At 44.4% G+C, this 20,409-nt stretch overlaps 1 protein-coding gene across 2 annotated transcripts in view; it reads right to left on the reverse strand.

Annotated features, from left to right (window-relative positions):
- The window catches only part of SSH3 (slingshot protein phosphatase 3), a 161,622-nt gene that overhangs the window by 78,363 nt on the left and 62,850 nt on the right, over window positions 1–20,409 (reverse strand). For both annotated transcript variants that reach the window (XM_075349154.1, XM_075349153.1), the window contains exons 5-7: window positions 11,892–11,963; window positions 11,745–11,810; window positions 11,474–11,665 (exon numbers count right to left, since the gene is read on the reverse strand). In XM_075349154.1, the coding sequence (XP_075205269.1) occupies window positions 11,474–11,665; window positions 11,745–11,810; window positions 11,892–11,963 (330 nt within the window). The remainder of the gene's footprint in view (window positions 1–11,473; window positions 11,666–11,744; window positions 11,811–11,891; window positions 11,964–20,409) is intronic.

Raw genomic sequence — 20,409 nt, forward strand, 5'->3', positions numbered from 1 at the left:
AAACAGCATGTGGGCTCCAGCCTCCGTACCCGCAATGGATACCTCAACCTTAACAACACCGCCGACAAGAGTGGGGTGAGAAGGGAGCATGCTGGGGGCCCTATATGGGCCCACTTTTCTTCCATCCGACATAGTCAGAAGCTGCTGCTGACCAATCTGTGGAGCTGTGCGTGCATGTCTGCCTCCTTCGCACAAAGCAAAAAAACTGAGGAGCCCGTGGGAGCACGGGGGGTGTATAGGCAGAAGGGGAGGGGCTTTACACTTTTAGTGTAATACTTTGTGCGGCCTCCGGAGGCATAGCCTATACACCCAATTGTCTGGGTCTCCCAATGGAGCGACAAAGAAACTACCTGTTTGAAAAAACAATTTTGTGGTAAAAAAAAAGAATAAAATATTTTCACGGCTGAACATTACAAACGTTTGTGAAACCTCCAGGGGTTCAAAGTGCTCACTAAACAGCTAGCTAAATTCCATGAGGGGTCTAGTTTCCAAAATGGGGTCAATTGTGGGGGAGCTCCATTGTTTAGGCACTTCAGGGGGGTCTCCAAACGCAACATGGCGTCCGCTAATAATTCCAACCAATTTTGCTGTGAAATGGCGCTCCTTGCCTTCCGAGTCCTGCCGTGTGCCCAAACATTTGATTTCCACCACATATGGGGTATCTGCGTACTCAGGAGAAAATGCACAATACATTTTATGGTGCATTTTTTCCTGATACCCTTGTGATAAAAAAAGCTACCTGGTTGAAGCAACAGTTTTGTGGTAAAAAAAAAATGTTTTTTCTTTTCACGGCTCAACGTTATAAACTTCTGTGAAGCCCCCAGGGGTTCAAAGTGCACATCAAACATCTAGAAAAAATAGTTGAGGGCTCTAGTTTCCAAAATGGGGTCACTTATGGGGGAGCTCCATTGTTTAGGCACCTCAGGGAGTCTTCAAACCCGTCATGGCGTCCGCAAATGAGTGCAGCTAATTTTGCACTCAAAAATTCAAATGGAGCTCCTTGCCTTCCGAGTCCTGCCGTGTGCCCAAACATTTGATTTCCACCACATATTGGGTATCTGCGTACTCAGGAGAAAATGCACAATACATTTTATGATGCATTTTTCCTGATACCCTTGTGAAAATACTAATTTTTATGGCTAAAGTAACATTTTTGTGTTAAAAAAGTAACATTTTCATTTTTTCGTCTACATTGCTTTGGTTGCTGTGAAGCTCCTAAAGGGTTAATAAACTTCTTGGATGTGGTTTTGAGCAGAGTGAGGGGTACAGATTTTAGAATGGGGTCACTTTTGGGTATTTTCTGTCGCCTAGGTTTCTCAAATCACTCCAAATGTGATGTGGTACCTAAACATTTTTTTTTGTAAATTTTGTTGGAAAAATGAGAAATTGCTGATGAATTTTGAACCCTTGTAACTTCCTAATGGAAATTTTTTTTTTTCAAAAATTGCGCTGGTGTAAAGCAGACAAGTGGGAAATGTTATTTAGTAACTATTTTGTGTTACATATCTTTTAGATTTATGGGCATAAAATTTCAAATTTTGAAAATTGCAAAATTTTCAAAATTTTCGCCAAATTTCCGAAATTTTCACAAATAAACGCAAAACATATCGGCCTAAATTTACCACTGACATGAAGTACAATATGTCACGAAAAAATAATCTCAGAATCGCCAGGATCCGTTGAAGTGTTCCAGAGTTATAACCTGTCAAAGTCACACTGGTCAAAATTGCAAAAAATGGCCGGGTCTTTAAGGTGAAAACAGGCTGGGGGCTGAAGGGGTTAAGGCCATGCACACACAGTGCATTTTTTTACGCGCTTTTTTGGTGCAGATCTGCATGCTTACCCTTATGCCAGCAAAGTCAGTAAGAATTCAGAAGTGTTGTGGAAAGGTTGCTTATTTTTTTTTCCTTGCACATTTGGTCCTGATAATAAATCTCCAACATGTGAATTCTTGGTACGTTTTTACGTCTTGGCTCAGATAAGGGGCTTTACACGGGTCTTTCCTTCCTTGGGTTCCTTTAGTTGATATTTGCAATCTCTAAGAGGATTCGTTTACCTGACGCCGGAATTCTTTGGACACCCAACCTTCTCCTACCCATCTATCCATATCTCCCCCCCCCCCCCTCCTCTCATACCCTCCTCTCTTTCCTATACCTATCTTTTTCCTCCTTCGTCTCTCTTTCTAACCTTCACTCAGTCTTTATAGTTAAAATAGTTTCCGTAATACTGCTTTGAGTTGACATACCATGATACGGTATAACCTGAATTGTCTTGTTTTAACTGCATTATCTGTTATGGTCTCTTATGTGACCATTCTTATCCTGATAAAAGTTCTCTTACAATACAGTGCTACATGCTTGATCCACATGTTTGGATCAACCTTGACTTTTGTTTGATTACATCTTATTCGTGTTATAAGCAATGCTTTGTTTACTTTTTCTTAAACCCAATAAAATTATTTACAGAAAAAAAAAAAAAAAAAGAAAGACCAGTATTCACATATAATTTGGGGTGTGCAATCCTGTAGACAGGTTCAATTTAAGTTAGTTGTGTGATTTTATCTCATAAGAGACAGGAAACCAGGGAATGACAAACTAATAAAAGAAGGAACATCGGTCAAAACTCTTGTGGTACAAGTTTAGGTTGCTCCAGTAGTGTCTACAGCTATAGGAACTGGTGTTCTTTTATAACCTGACAAATAAAGCTTATGGTAGGGCGCAGTCAGTCGGCCGTATAACACAGACAACAATCGCATCGCAATGCTCGGACTGGCCGGTGACCCACTTGACACGAGCATGATAGCTTGGATATTTTTGCAGCTTTCACACTCGGGTTTAGGAGAGTCCCCGGCCAGTCCAAGCATTGCGATGCGATTGTTGTCCATGTTATGGTTTGGTAGTGTGCCTGTGCCCCTAGGCTGCAGCACTCAGTTAAGTGGAATGAGAAGTATTTGGATTACACCCCATTTCTGTCACCTGTATGTTAGTGGATCCTGTCAAGATTTACAGACGATTTACACCCTAGAGTCCTGAAAGAGAGCTGAAAAAATAATAGTACCGCTTGCAATTATCTTCAATAAGTCATGGGAAACAGGAGAGTTTCCTCTAGATTGGAAAAGGGCAAATGTGGATCCTATCTACAAAAAGGGGGAAAAGGAGGATCCAGGGGATTACAGGCCAGTAAGCCTGACCTCTATTGCCGGAAAAATCTTTGAGCAAATTGTCAAAGAACATTTACTTAGGTTACCTGGATGGAAAGGCATTAATCAACCAAAGCCAGCACGGCTTTATGACCAATAATTCATGTCAGACCAACCTGATTTCCTTCTGCAACAAAGTCACTGAATGGTTGGACCAGGGGGATGAGTATACCTTGACTTCAGTAAGGCATTCGATAAAGCAACACCTGACATCCTCATTGAGAAGATGATCAAGTATGGAATTGACAAAAAAAATCAGTTAGATGGATTCACAACTGGCTTAATGATCGGGCGCAACGAGTAATACTAAATGGATACACATCAACCTGGAGGAAAGTCAAAAGTGGGGTACCGCAAGGCTCTGTCCTGGGGCCAGTGCTGTTTAATATCTTTAGAAATGATCTGGAAAATGGAATTATTGGGAAACTCATAAAATACACAGATGATACTAAGATAGGAGGAGTAGCCAACACTAGAGAGGAAAGAGAGCGTATTCAAAAGGATCTAGACACACAAACAATGGGTCGAGGAGAAAAGAATGGTTTTTAACAGGGACAAATGCAAAGTCCTACATCTGGGTAAAAGAAATGTAAAGAGCATATATAGTATGGGAGGAATAGAACTAGGTAATAGCACTGGGGAAAAGGACTTGGGCATAATAGTGGATCCCAGATTCAACATGAGCCAACAATGCGGAGCTGCAGCTAAAAAGGCCAACAAAATTCTGTAATGTATCAAGACAAGCATTGAATCTAGATCAAGAGAGATAATTATTCCCCTATACTCTGCCCTGGTTAGACCCCACCTGGAATACTGTGTACAGTTCTGGGCATCCCAATTCAAGAAAGACATCGATATATTGGAGGAAGTCCAAAGAAGAGCAATTAAGATGGTAGAAGGTCTGCAAACCATGTCCTATGAAGAATGGCTAAAAGAACTAGATATGTTTAGTTTGAAAAAGAGAAGGCTGAGAGGAGACTTAATAGCGGTCTACAAATATCTGAAAGGTAGTCACAATGCAGAGGGAACTATCCTAATCTCATTAGCACAAGGAAGTACAAGAAGCAATGGGATGAAACTTAAAGGAAGAAGATTCAGATTCCAGGGATTGGAGAAGCAGGAAGCTCATTTGCATATTTCCAGTGCATTCTATTTCCAGTGCATTCTGGGAAGAGGAGAAGAGTCGCCGTAAGCTGATCGATTGCTGGGACTTGCCGGGTCTCGCTGTTTGAGGACATCGCAAAACCGCGCGCCGTCAGACTTTCGCCTGTCATACGCTACATCAGCAATATGGAAGAGAAGAAAATCCACATGGTCACCTGCAACACATGCTACATGTTTACGGATCTGCCGCACAAAAAATCCAACTTCACCTGTCAAAGGTGCAAACTTGTTGCCCTCTTAGAGGAAAAGTTGCAGGGACAGGAAGAAAGAATGGCAACTTTGAAGCTAATTAAAGAACATGAGGACTTCTTGGACGAGGCAGAAGCAACCATTCAGGATATGGAAAGTGCGAAAAGCTTCAGAACACATACAGAGGCTGAAAAGTGGACACATGTTACCAAAAGAAGCCAGCGGATCAAGTGGTCGTCACCACCCACACAGCTTAGCAACCAATATGAAGCCCTCATGCTGGAGAACGAAAATGGCACAGCTCAGGATGATACCATATCTACAGGAGAAGACACAGTATCATCAAAAGAAGTTACTTTGTCAACAAAAGCAGAAACAAAAGACACTCAAAAGCACTAGGGAGCAACAAGCAGTGCGTCCAGAAAGAAAAGAAGAGTGGTAGTTATGGGCGACTCACTACTAAGAGGCACGGAGGCAACTATCTGCAGGCCGGACATAACCGATCGAGAAGTATGCTGCCTCCCGGGAGCAAAAATCAAGGATGTGGCCAACAGGATACCAACTATCCTCGGATCCAAGGACGAATACCCGTTCCTATTGATACATGTAGGAACAAACGACACGGCAAGAAATGATCTACCAACTATTTGCGAAGACTTTGAAATTCTGGGGAAGAAAATAAAGGAACGGAACGTACAGGTTGTTTTCTCATCAATCCTCCCAGTCGATGGCCATGGTGTCAGAAGATGGAATAGGATACTAGATTTGAACAACTGGCTACGACGATGGTGCAGGCAGCAAGGATTTGGATTCTTGGACCATGGAGCGAATTACCTCTACGATGGACTTCTCGCAAGAGACGGGATACACCTCACAAAACCTGGGAAACACACGTTCGCCAGAAGGTTTGCCACACTCATCAGGAGGGCTTTAAACTAGAAGAAGAGGGAATGGGAGAAAAAACAGCAGACAAGAACATGCAGCAGAAGGACAAACTAATCAAGGATACTAGATGCCGTAAAGAGGACCCAAGACAGGGTACTAAGAAGGAAGCTAAGAAAAGGGGAGCAAAACTTCTTTCCTGCATGCTGACCAATGCAAGATGCCTGACCAATAAGATGGAAGAACTGGAGCTGGTAATGTATGAGGAAAAATACGACATAGTAGGAATAACTGAGACATGGTTAGATGACAGTTATGACTGGGTGGCTAACCTGCAAGGATATGAATTGTTTAGGAGGGATCGGAAAAAAAGGAAAGGGGGTGGAGTCTTTCTATATATAAAGTCCAGTTTAAAGCCCAGACTAAGAGAAGATATTCAAGAGGGAAATGAAGAGGTGGAGTCTCTATGGGTGGAGATACAAGGAGGGAAAACTAATAAAATCCTCATAGAGGTTTGTTATAAGCCACCAAATATAACAGAAACTACTGAAAATGTATTATTGAAACAAATAGACAAAGCAGCAAATCACAATGAGGTGATTATTATGGGGGACTTCAACTACCCCAATATAGACTGGGAAACTGAAACCTGCGTATCTCAGAAAGGAAACCGGCTTCTGTCAGTAACTAAGGATAATTATCTGTCCCAACTTGTGCCGGGCCCAACTAGAGGGGCAGCCCTTCTGGACTTAATTTTAAGCAACAGGCCAGATAGAATAACAGACGTACGAGTGGATGGGCACCTCGGGAATAGTGACCACAATATAATACAATTCCACTTGTCCTTCAGTAAGGTGCCTTGGAGGGGGGGTTACAAAAACGCTGAATTTCAGAAAAGCAAAGTTTGATCAGCTTAGAGAAGACCTTCGCCAAATTGATTGGGACAATGTCCTCAAAAATGGGAGCACAGAAAATAAGTGGGACATTTTTAAATCGGTATTAAACACCCACTGCGAGCGAGCCATACCATACGGAAATAAGAGGGCTAGGAACAGGAGAAAACCAATGTGGCTAAATAAGGATGTAAAAGGGGCAATGAATAATAAGAAAAAGGCATTTAAAAAGCTAAAACAAGAAGGCAGTGAAGAAGCATTAAAAATATATAGAGAAAAAAATAAAATGTGTAAAAAACAAATACATTTAGCAAAAGTAGAAACTGAGAGACTCATTGCTAAGGAAAACAAAACAAATCCCAAACTATTCTTTAATTATATAAACAGAAAAAAGATTAAAATTGATGGTGTTGGCCCTTTAAAGAATAATGAGGGTAAAATCATAGAAAGCGATGTGGGAAAAGCAAATGTTTTAAATACTTTTTTCTCAACTGTGTTCACACAGGAAAAGCATATTCCACAGGAAATGCAGAGTGATCATGTAAACGCTTCATTAAGTATGACCTGCCTAACCCAGGAAGAAGTGCAGAACCGACTTAGTAACATTAAAATTGACAAATCACCAGGCCCTGATGGCATTCACCCTCGGGTATTAAGGGAGTTAAGTAATGTGATAGACAGGCCTCTATTCCTTATATTTAAAGACTCTATAGAAACTGGGTCTGTTCCACTGGATTGGCGGCTAGCAAATGTGGTACCAATATTCAAAAAAGGGTGTAAAAGGGAACCTGGAAACTATAGGCCGATAAGCTTAACATCTGTTGTGGGTAAAATGTTTGAAGGGTTTTTAAGGGATACTATTATGGAATGTCTCAATGTTAATAATTGTTTAACTCGATATCAACATGGATTTATGAAGGATCGCTCCTGTCAAACTAACCTGATCAGCTTCTATGAGGATGTAAGCTCTCACATGGACCGAGGAGAATCATTGGATGTCATTTATCTCGACTTCGGTAAAGCATTTGACACTGTCCCACATAAAAGACTGCTAAGTAAAATGAGAAAGCTTGGGCTCGGGGAAAATGTGTGTAGCTGGGTAGGTAGCTGGCTTAGTGGTAGAAAACAAAGAGTGGTTATTAATGGCGCATACTCAGATTGGGCCAGGGTTACTAGTGGGGTGCCACAGGGGTCTGTATTGGGCCCCCTACTATTTAATATATTTATTAATGATCTGGTGGATGGTTTACAGCAGGGGTGGGGAACTTTTTCTGCAGCCCCCGGGCTGATTCCTGGGGACTGCAGTGCTGGGGCAGAGGCCGCATCTTGCTGGCGGCTGGCCCTTTAAAACCCCACACCGCGCGTTCAATGCTGAACGCAGCATTTCCTATACCTGAAAGACTACGTCCCCACGCTGGCACTGCCTACGTGAGGACGTACTTTGTAGGTGGAGTCGGCGTGAGGTGCCCTACAATCAAACAAGAGGATTGACTGCCAAATGCCAATCATCCCCCAGGTCTTACTGTGCCGGGCAGCGCTCTGTGCTCGGCGGCGGCTCTCCCTGTTCCCTGTGGTGGATGCTCTCCCGGCTGCGGCGGCTCCCTGTACCCAGTGGCGGTGGCTCCCTATACCCGGCGGTGGCTTCCTGTACCCGGCGGCGGCTCCCTGTACCCGGCGGCGGCTCCCTATACCCGGCGGCGGCTCCCTATACCCGGCGGCGGCTTCATGTACCCGGCGGCGGCTCCTCTCTGTGCGCGCCGGCAGCGCTCTCCGTGCCCGCGGCCACATCCAGTGCTCAGTGATCCAAGCCTCACCCAGTTCTCTGTCTCCAAGCTCCCCCGGGTCTGCCTGTGCCCCCCAGCGCTCTGTGCCCCTCTTTCTCCCCAGTGTTCTGTGACCCCCCCAGTCTTCCAGTGATCTGTGCCCTCCCAGTGATCTGTGCCCACCCAGTCTCCCCAGTGATCTGTGCCACCCCCCCAGTCTCCCCAGTGATCTCTGTGCCCCCCCAGTCTCCCCAGTGATCTGTGCCCCCCCCAGTCTCCCCAGTGATCTGTGCCCCCCCCAGTCTCCCCAGTGATCTGTGCCCTCCCCAGTCTCCCCAGTGATCTGTGCCCTCCCCAGTCTCCCCAGTGATCTGTGCCCTCCCCAGTGATCTGTGCCCTCCCCCATTGATCTCTGTGCCCCCCCAGTCTCCCCAGTGATCTGTGCCCTCCCCCATTGATCTCTGTGCCCCCCCCCCCAGTATCCCCAGTGATATCTGTGCCCCGAGCCTCTCCCAGGTCTGTCTGTGCCTTCAGCCTCTCCCATCCGTCTCTGTGCCATCTGTGCCCCCAGCATCCCCCAGGTTTGTCTGTGCCTCCAGCCGCTCTCATCATTCTCTGTGCCCCCAGGGCTGTCTGTGTCCCTCCGGCATCCCCAAGGGCTGTCTGCCCTTGACTATGTATATAACCCCAGCAATGTTTGTGCCCCCCAGCTATGTCTGTGCAACCCAGTGGTGTGTATATACCCCCAGTGAAGTCTGTGGTGCCCAGTGATGTATGTACCCCCAGTGACGTCTATGCCCTGCTGCTTCCCTAGTGATGTATATTCCTCCAGGCCCTCCCCAGAAATGTTTATGCTCCCCAGCTATGTCTGTGCTCCCCATCAATGATGTAGATATCCCCCAGTGATGTCTATGCCCTCAGCCTCCCCAGTGATCTATATTCCTTCCAACCCTCCCCTGTGATGTATATACAGCAGTCCCAGCCAACTCAAACCTGGAAAAGCAGTTGTGAAAAGCAACAAGATCAATATCGCCTAATATTACAGCTGCACCAAAGAGTACAAGCTCCAGCCGCCACAGTGAGTTAATTATTTGACCAAATATATTAGGGTAATTTTCAAGTTGATCGTTTTGTGCGGCCCCCGAAGGTTGGTAAAAATTTCAAAATGGCCCCCGGCAGAAAAAAGGTTCCCCACTCCTGGTTTACAGAGTAAAATATCAGTATTTTCAGATGATACAAAACTATGTAAGGTAGTTAACACAAAGGAGGACAGTTTGCAACTGCAGATGGATTTGAGTAAATTGGAGATTTGGGCTGAAAAATGGCAAATGAGGTTTAACACAGATAAGTGTAAGGTTATGCACATGGGAAGGAGAAACAGATGCTACGATTACTTACTAAATGGGAAACTGCTGGGGAAATCAGACATGGAAAAAGACTTAGGCATCTTAGTCAATAAGAATCTAAATTGGAGTGCCCAGTGTCAGGCAGCAGCCACCAAAGCAAATAGGGTGTTGGGATGCATTAGAAGAGGGCTGAGGGCACGAGATGAAAACATCATTCTCCCTCTGTACAAATCACTCGTCAGACCACACTTGGAGTATTGTGTGCAATTTTGGGCGCCGGCGCTCAAGAAAGACATTACTGAACTTGAAAGGGTTCAGAGGCGGGCTACTAAAATAATAAATGGAGTGGGTGCATTACAATACACGGAAAGGTTATCAAAATTAGGTCTATTTACTCTAGAAAAGAGAAGACTTAGGGGAGACCTAATAAATATGTACAAATATATCAGAGGGCCATATAGAGATCTCTCCCATGATCTGTTTGTACCAAGACTATGACAAGAACAAGGGGGCATTCTCTTCGATTGGAGTAAAGAAAATTCCTACATCAGCATAGAAGAGGGTTCTTCACAGTAAGAGCAGTGAGGCTCTGGAACTCTCTTCCTGAGGAAGTGGTGATGGCCAACTCACTGAATGAATTTAAGAGAGGAATGGATGCTTTTCTTGATAGCAAAAGTATAGAAGGTTATAAATAGCATAATTTTACAGGTAGATAGAAGAGCGACCAAGATTATTAGAGGAATGGGTGGGCTGCAACACCAAGACAGGTTATTAAACTTGGGGTTATTTAGTTTGGAAAAACAAAGGCTTAGGGGGGATATAATCACAATGTATAAACATATGAGGGGACAGTACAGAGACCTTTCCAAAGATCTCTTTACACCTAGGCCTGCGACTGGAACACGGGAGCATCCGCTACGTCTTGAGGAAAGAAGGTTTAATCATAATCACAGACGAGGATTCTTTACTGTACGAGCAGTGAGACTATGGAACTCTCTGCCGCATGATGTTGTAATGAGTGATTCACTACTAACATTTAAGCAGAGCCTGGATGCCTTTCTTGAAAAATATAATATTACCAGTTATGTATATTAGATTTTATGACAGGGTGTTGATCCAGGGAACTAGTCTGATTGCCGTATGTGGAGTCAGGAAGGAATTTTTTTCCCCATTGGAGCTTATTTGACACATTGGGGTTTTTTTTGCCTTCCTCTGGATCAACATGTTAGGCTACGGTTGAACTAGATGGACTTAGAGTCTCCCTTCAACCTTAAAAACTATGAAACTAAGATTAGACATTAGGAAAAACTTTCTGACAGTGAGGGCACTCAGGGAGTGGAACAGGCTAACACGGGAGGTGGTGAGCTCTTCCTCAATGGACATCTTCAAGCGGAAACTGGACAAACATATAGCTGGGATGATTTAGGAAAGCCTGCACTCGCAGCGGGTTGGACCTGATGGCCCTTGTGGTCCCTTCCAACTCTACTATTCTATGATTCTATGAAGATTTAGATCTGGAATCTGCACCTAAATCCTTACAGAATTCTGAACGTGTAAACACGTCCTTGTAGCAACTAGCAAAACTCAAGATTTTGTGGAGAAAGGCAAAGTTGATCGCTCTCTTGGTAAAATATATAAAATGGAAAAATTACTGTGTGTTACACCCTGGGGTCAGTGGAAGACTTTACAGGGGAAGAGGTGACAGAAGCAAACTGCTTCTTGTTTTTATCTTCCTGTTGTTATGTGCGGCTTCCCCCTTCCACCCCTCCTTTACATAGACAGGAAGTAAAACATTTCATCCTCCAACCAACTTCAAAAAAAGTGCTGCTCCCCAAATATTGAGCATAAAGATCTATCAAGTTCTAAGATATATATTCTAATCCTTTAAGATGGAGGGATATGAAAGAGGTCTTTGAAAATTAAAAAGCTGTATTATACAAAAAGAGTTTCACACTAAATATAAGACTATTTTTCAAGCTTGCATTTAATTACATTGAATACTTATAGTCATCAGTTCCACATCTAATCATCTCTCACCTCTCTGGGGTGGAGGGATCCTTTCGTGTAGATGTGATGTCTGACGTAGCTGTCCATGCATTAATACATCCCTGGGGTGAACGATGATGATCCAGGTAATACTCCAACCCAGGACACAGACTGGCACCACCTGGAATGTAGTTGTTTGCCTCCGAAGCCTCACAGGCTTTGTGGAGCATTTGCAGGAGTGCCCTACAATGATATGCAAAAACTTGATTACGACACATCGTATTAAAGACCCAAGTCAATGATTGGTGTATTATAAACTCACCACATCGTTTGTACGGATATAGGTTTAAATGCCCTGATGTCCATCCCGCACGTAACACTGAACCCTCTAGAGAGAAAAAAGCAGAGTGGTAATTATCTAAAGCCAAACAGTCATCAAACTAAATAATCATACCAGCAGTGCACTCACCCGTCTCCATCTAGGAAGACTTGTGTATTGCTCCACACTGGTAGAACTGTGCCAATTGTGCAGACATTGGACCTACACAAAAAAAAAAAAAAAAAAGTCAGAAAGGAAAAACTACGGTAATTTTATTTTATGGAACCCCTAACTCAAACTAGGAGTATTGACAGATGGTTTCACCAAACTTTTAACTGATGAGATAAGACGTTTCATTCATGGAGGAGGTGCCAACGCGGGTTCAGTCAGCGCTCTGTGTATGCCAAGTGACGGCTGTAACCACGACCCCCGCACTGACTGACAGACGCTCGGCATTACATGCAGGTTAATAGCATTTTTACATGTGACAAGTTCCTATTAAATATTTTGCCATCAAGTACCGATACCTGTTTTGAACAGTGATTCTGTGCTGACAGAGTCCCTTTATAAAAACGCAAGCTGTTTCAAATGGTGTGAAAAAAACAACAACAGGAAAACAGTAAAAAGTGATTCACAAAAATTAAGGGGAAACACTCCAAAATAGCAAAGGAAACGACTGAAAAAACTACACAAAACACAAGGAAAATAAACTAGAGTTTCTAGAAGCGAATTCTGGTTGAAAAACCTGATGGCTTTGCCTAAGGCCGAGGCCACACGGGGGACTACAGCGATCCTCGCATGACACTAGACTCACGCTGACAGCACAGCGGGAGCAGAGTGTCGTGCGATTGTCACTGCAACTGAGGTCCGATCATGTGATCGGTCACAGCTGCGGGGGGGCGGGCCAGCTCTGCGGAGGGGCGGGCTGGCGCTGTGGAGGGAGGGATTTATCTCCCTCTCTCCTCCGTAGCCGGCTATTGCCATTCTCGCACTGCACTCGCAGTACACCGGTGTACTGAAAGTGCAGTGTGATTTTTCTCTCAACCCATAGACTTGAATGGGTGTGAGAGAAACAAGGATCGCATTACAATCGCAGCATGCTGCAACTATTTTCTCGGTCCAATTAGGGCTAAGAAAATAATCGCTCATGGGTGCTGGCATGTAGGCTCGCTCCGATTTTCATGCCGTGTGTCTTCGGCCTAAGTGTAAAAGACTTTGTGGGCGCACACCACAAGTTTGCAACTGACCTAAAGAATCATACTGCCAGGTTATTTATATCAAATAATGAATGCCATAAGAACAAATTCCCAAATCAATAGGAGAAATGTGGGGAGTTTTCTACCATATTACCAAATTTGGAATTTTTTCCTGTTTTTCAGCACATTGCATGGTACACTGAAAGATGGCATTCAAATTTACAACTCATCCTGCAAAAAAAAGAAAAAACACAACAAAAAAAAAAAAAAACACGCACTCAGACTATGCCCATGTAAAACTAAAAATAATAAAGTTATGACACTTAGAAAGGGAAGAAATAAAGATAAGGATCAAAAACTGAAAAATTCCTGGTCATACATGGGTTTTGATAAGGCCAATTGTGTTTTTTGTTTATTTAGAGACATAGTCATCTTATCACTTCAACTTAGAAAACTGATTGGAACATTGCGGATTTTACCAGACTGCAGACTACATTAACACATCTTCTGCACTTGTTTGTGTTTTGTTTTTTCTCGAAGGGCACATTGAGCCATAGTTTGTTATTGATCAACATACACCACAGTTTGATCAGTGGGTCTAGTCCATGAGACGCTGAATATGTCCTTTTATCATCCATTTTGCGAAACAGATTAACCCGTTAAAGGGAATCTGTCAGCAGGTTTTTGCTATGTGAGCTGAAGCCAGCATGCTGCAAGGATTAAACACAGACGATTCAGGGATGCTGGTCTTGTCATTGTCCAATCTGTGTTATTTGCGATGTTTGATTAAGCAGCAGGAGCTTTATCATTGTCACAGCAGTCCAACACACCCCTCCTCTAATTGGTACCTCCCTGTCAATATATAATCTGTATTGAGAGCCTGGTGTGGGCGGGTCAGCTCTCTCAGCTCTGCTACACAGCTAATCTAAAAATTGTGATGGTGTCAGAATGGCTGCACCCAGTAATCTAGTGATATACTGTTGGATTCAGGATCTATTTGCCTACATCATGCTGCTCTTATATGCAGTAGAAAAAACCTACTGACAGATTCCCTTTAAAGTCTAAGGAGCCTTATAAAACTTATGGATCACAGAAGACATCCATTTTACACTTAAGTGTTCCTTCCGTGTTTGTTTTTCACTATCAAATTGTTAAGAGTCTATAGATAAATAAACGTGTCTTAACGTTTAAACATATGGATGTGAAAAAAAGACGATTTTGGTACTCTGTAAAACCTGTTTATTGTAGCCTTCATTGGGGGACAGAGAAATCATGGGGTGAAGTTTGCTGCCACCTGGTGGCTGACATGGATAATTAATACACCTTAATAAAAAAACTGGTCTCCTCCCCAGCAGGCTACATCTTGTCTACCTGCACCAAGCTGCTTCTTAATGAGAAAGCAGTAAGAGAAGCAAAACACACTAAGGAAGAAACAACGGTCCAGGAAGAAAAAAAAACAAACGGGCAACAAAAAGAAGGTTCTCTCTCCCCCAATGTAGGCTACGAGAAATACAATTTATTGTGAATACCACAAAATTAACATTTTTGGTACTCACCATAAAATCTCTCTCTCGTAGTCTTAATTGAGGGACACAGAAACTATGGGATAGTCTGCTGCCACCTCGAAGCTGACACTTATTACATCTTAAATGAAAATTGGCTCCTGCACAACAGACTGTACCGCTCTTGCTAGCATCAGGCCTCCTCAGTTTAGTGGGAAAGCAGTAGGAAAAGCCTAAATAATTAAAGTATGAAAAGAAGATAATTATTACAACCTGAGCGAGAAAACCAAAGTAATATCCACACTCAAATGGGCAACCAAGGGTGGGAACTGTGTCCCCCAATGAAGACTACGAGAAAGATTTTACGGTGAGTACCAAAAATCTTATTTTCTTGTTAGTTTCAATTGGGTACACAAAATCTATAGGACATCCTAAAGCTGTCCCTGGGGTGATAATGAACACCAAATAAACGGTTACCACAGAAGTTTCCCACTTCTGCTCAAGCTGTCACCTTGGTAATGGTCATCTTCAGTATCCTCCTGTCAAGACTTGCGTCTGCAGAAGTGACGATGCAGACCCTGTAAGACTTAGAAAGGTATGCACCTATAACCAAGTAGCCGCTCTACATAGTTGCAGAACTGAGGCCTGTTGAAAAAGGCCAGGAAGCTTTTTCATTCGAAACAGAGTGTTTCCAGACCTGAATAAGGGAACGCTGGCATCTGTCCTAAAAAGGTTCACTAATGGCTAAACTAACTAGCGAGCAATGGACACCCTAGAGGCAATCGGACTTTTCAACAGCATAACAGAATGAACCACAAGATATCCGAACGGAGCTGTGAGAGACAGGCAGAGCTGCATAGCTGGGACTACATCACACTATGGGAGAACCTCTCAAGGAGAAAAGAGATAAAAGTACCTAATGAAAGAAGAGCCATCTCCTCATTAAAGTGAAACGACCGAGAACTCCACTGAGGAGAAGAGAGGGAGCCAAACACCAGAACATATTGTCTTGGAGAAGGAGAGAGAAAAACTACTAGACTGGATAGACCTCTCTGATTGACACAAACAGAAAAGGGTGAGGGCCGAACGGAGACAGGACCCCTGGATCCTGGCAAATAATAGTGTGGCGCGAGTCTTCCCTGCCCGAACAGGCAGCTCTGACCCCTAGACTATAAGATAAATTCTGTTTAACCAGGATAGCCAAGGCAGAAAAGCTGGCTCTTGGGAGTCTATCTTAATTCAACAAATTAAAAAGGATATATGAACTCTGCCAAAAGGCTCCCACCTATGAAAAATTAACTAAATTAAAAATGGGAGAAAAGTGTCCTTTAAGATCCAAGTTCCCTAATCCTAGTCAGACAAACCCAATCCAAAAGGGCAAGAGCCTTCCGAACTATGGACCTGACGGTCAAGCCAGTAAACTACTTTATCAAAAGTTTGTCTAGAAAAAGGACAACTTGAGGAAAGGTCTGACTAGATGCTATGGATGGTGCCTAGGGTCATCTTTCACCAAAGGGGAGTTCTGAAGTCCAAATGCATAATACTAAACTAAACAGTCATTAAAACTATCCTATCCAAGCTTGGGAAAGGAGAGTACTGTCCTAATAAGGAAAGAAAGATTCCTCTGGAATGTGGAAGAGCCTAGACATCTATCCTGACCCGCAGGGCCGGCGCCAGCACCCGGCAAACCCGATCAAATGCCGGGGCCCTGAGCTGCCGGGGGGCCCACTCGCGGTGGCAGGAGTGGCGCACCACTACTCAGGGGGGCCCGGTGGCCGTGCTGTCACCGCCCCCCGCCGAGGATCGCGCTTTCAATTGCTTCGGCATCGCAGGTGCCGATACAACTGAGAGCAATGATGAGAGAGATCATTCTCCCCGCTGTGACTGTCGGCGTTCTGACAGCTCTGCAGAGGACCGCGGTGACGTCATCACTGTGCGCCTGCTGAGAGGTCAGAGCGAGCGACAGCAATTGACGACGCGCCGAGGAGATCGGATCAGCGGGGGAACGAGGAGAAGTGAGCCGCGCCTCTACTGACACTGGGCTCCCCTGACTCACAGGCCGGCCACTACACAGCGGCACTAGTACACATAGGGGCCCGGCAGCCGCTCTGCAGAGCCGGCTGCCGGGCCCCTATGTGTAGTGCCGCTGTGTAGTTGCCGACAATGCGACAGTCAGGGGGCCGGCCTGTGAGTCAGGGGAGCCCAGTGTCAGTAGAGGGGCCCCTGACCTGGAGAGGCCCACCAGCCGTTTCTGAGCTGCAGGAGTGCTCCTGACCTGCACAGAAGATGGAATAAGCCATCCTGCAGGACCTGCGATGATGTCACGCCCATGTGACTGTGTGGGAGGAGACACAGGATGCCGGGCAGAAAGCAAGAAGAGATTTGCAGGAGATTTGAAGGAGATTTGGACACATGACTGTTAATAAGAAAAGAGGGGACATGAGGGGAAAGGGGGCAGCTGCAGGGTGAGTGGCATGTGAGGGGTGCAGACTGTGACAGAAGGATGTGAAGGGGTGCAGAGTGTTTGAGAGGGGTAAGTTGGGGTACAGGCAGGGTGAGATATGTGGGCAGGGTGTGTGAGATATGGGGGTATAGTGTGTGTGATCTGGGGGGTGCAGGCTGTGTGAGATGTGGGGGTGTAGTGTGTATGATATGGGGGTGCAGGCTGTATGGGGAGCAGGGTGTGTGAGATATGGGGGTGTAGTGTGTGTGATATGGGGGTGCAGGCTGTATGGGGAGCAGGGTGTGTGAGATATGGGGGTGTAGTGTGTGTGATCTGGGGGGTGCAGGCTGTATGGGGAGCAGGGTGTGTGAGATATGGGGGGTGTAGTGTGTGTGATATGGGGGTGCAGGCTGTATGGGGAGCAGGGTGTGTGAGATATGGGGGCAGGGGAGTAACTACCGCGGTCGCAGGGGTCGGAAGGAGAAGAGAGGTACTTGTTTTTTTATTTTGCTGGCTGCATGACACATGGAGGCCTGGAGGGGCCTGGCTGCATGATACATGGAGGCCCTGGGGGTGCTGACTCCATGATACATGGAGGTCTATGGGACTACATAATAAACATGAAGGACACCTTATACATGGACTAGGGGTGCATTATACATGGAGTATGGGGCTGCATAATACAAAATGAAGGACACCTTATACATGGAATATAGGGGTGCATTATACATGGAGGAGTATGGGGCTGCATAATACAATATGATGATTTATGGCGCTACATTATAATACATATAGGACTATGGGGGCTACATTATAATATATGGAAGAATATGGAGGCTACCTTATACATGGACTATGGGTGTGCGTTATAAAACTGGAGGCCTATGTGGTGCAGTATAATATATGGAGGACTATGTGGTGCAGTATAATATATGGAGAACTATGGGGTGAATTATAATACATGGAGAACTTTGGGGAAATGCATTGTGATACATGGAGAACTATGGGGGTGCATTCTAATATATCAAGGGTTATGTGGGACCCTTTATATTATACGGAAGGCTATGTGGGGGCCATTAAAGTATTTGGAGATCTATATACAAGGGGGGACAAAGATACAAGTATGGGATGGAAATGTTTTGTCCTGAGAGAAAAAGGCTCTTTCCCTCAGCACCCAGCTTTCCTATGCTCTGCTGTACATCTCTCAGCACCCAGCTTTCCCATGCTCTGATATGGGAAAGCTGGGTGCTGAGGGAAAGATGTATAGCAGAGCATGGGGAAGCTGGGTGCTGAGGACAAGATGGATATCAGAACATGGGAAAGCAGGGTACTGATAGAGGGATTTCAGATCATGGGAAACCTGGGTGCTGAGGGTAAGAGCCAAGTGTAAGCGTCATTATCCTGTAGCCCAAGTGTCAGTGTCATTATTCCGTACCCTAAGTCTCGGTGTACGTGGAGGGGGGCCCCAGTCCAAATTTTGCACCAGGGCCCATCAAACTCTAGTTACGCCACTGAGTATTAATCACTGTATTCTACATGAGGGTGCCTACTGCTATCTGGCTCTGCACTGTGCTGTATACAGGCTGTGCTATATTATATAGCACAGCCTGTATATAGCACAGTGTAGAGCCCGATAGCAATAGGCACCCTCATGTAGCATACAGCTTGTATATAGCCTATATACAAGCTGTATGCTACACGAGGGTGCCTATTGCTATCTGGCTCTGCACTGTGCTATATACAGGCTATGCTATATACAAGCTGTATGCTACATGAGGGTGCCTAATGCTATCTGGCTCTGCACTGTGCTGTCTGGGTCTGCACTGTACGATATAGGTCTGTGTACTACATGAGGATACCTAATGCTATCTGGCTCTGCACTGTGCTATATAGGTGCTGTGTACTATATGAGGGTGCGTAATGCTATCTGACTCTGCACTGTGGTATATAGGGGCTGTATACTACATGAGGGTGCCTAATGCTATCTGGCTCTGCACTGTGGTATTTAGGGCTGTATACTACATGAGGGTGCCTAATGCTATATGTGTCTGCATTGTGCTATATGTGGGCTGTATACTACATGAGGGTGCCTATTGCTATCTGGGTCTGCATTGTGCTATAAGTGGGTTATATACTACATGAAGGTGCCTAATGCTATATGTGTCTGCATTGTGCTATATGTGGGCTGTATCATAGTATCATAGTATCATAGTTTTTAAGGTTGAAGGGAGACTCTAAGTCCATCTAGTTCAACCCGTAGCCTAACATGTTGATCCAGAGGAAGGCAAAAAAACCCCAATGTGGCAAACAAGTTCCAATGGGGAAAAAAATTCCTTCCTTACTCCACATCCGGCAATCAGACTAGTTCCCTGGATCAATACCCTGTCATAAAATCTAATATACATAACTGGTAATATTAAATTTTTCAAGAAAGGCATCCAGGCTCTGCTTAAATGTTAGTAGTGAATCACTCATTACAACATCATGCGGCAGAGAGTTCCATAGTCTCACTGCTCGTACAGTAAAGAATCCTCGTCTGTGATTATGATTAAATCTTCTTTCCTCAAGACGTAGCGGATGCCCCCGTGTTCTAGTCGCAGGCCTAGGTGTAAAAAGATCTTTGGAAAGGTCTCTGTACTGTCCCCTCATATATTTATACATTGTGATTAGATCCCCCCTAAGCCTTCGTTTTTCCAGACTAAATAACCCCAAGTTTAATAACCTGTCTTGGTATTGCAGCCCACCCATTCCTCTAATAATCTTGGTGGCTCTTCTCTGCACCCTCTCCAGTTCAGCTATGTCCTTCTTATATATCGGTGACCAGAATTGTACACAGTATTCTAAGTGCGGTCGCACTAGTGACTTGTACAGAGGTAGAACTATATTTTTTTCATGAACACTTATACCTCTTTTAATACATCCCATTATTTTATTAGCCCTGGCAGCAGCTGCCTGACACTGTCCACTAAAGTGAAGTTTACCATCCATCCATACACCCAAGTCTTTTTCTGTGTCTGTTTTACCCAGTGTTCTACAATTAAGTACATAATCATAAATGTTATTTCCTCTACCCAAGTGCATGACCTTACATTTATCTACATTAAACTTCAATTGCCACTTCTCAGCCCAATCCTCCAATTTACATAAATCTCCCTGTAATATAAAATTATCCTCCTCTGTATTGATTACCCTGCAGAGTTTAGTATCATCTGCAAATATTGAAATTCTACTCCGCATGCCCCCAACAAGGTCATTTATAAATATGTTGAAAAGAAGCGGGCCCAATACTGACCCCTGTGGTACCCCACTATGAACTGAGACCCAGTCCGAGTACGTACCATTAATAACCACCCTTTGTTTCCTATCACTGAGCCAGTTTTTAACCCAGTTACACATATTTTCCCCTATCCCCATTATTCTCATTTTATGTACCAACCTTTTGTGTGGCACCGTATCAAAAGCTTTTGAAAAGTCCATATACACAACATCCACTGCATTTCCCTGGTCCAGGCTTGAACTTACCTCTT

This window comes from Anomaloglossus baeobatrachus, chromosome 5, assembly GCF_048569485.1.
Source record: "Anomaloglossus baeobatrachus isolate aAnoBae1 chromosome 5, aAnoBae1.hap1, whole genome shotgun sequence".
Lineage (NCBI taxonomy): Eukaryota > Metazoa > Chordata > Amphibia > Anura > Aromobatidae > Anomaloglossus > Anomaloglossus baeobatrachus.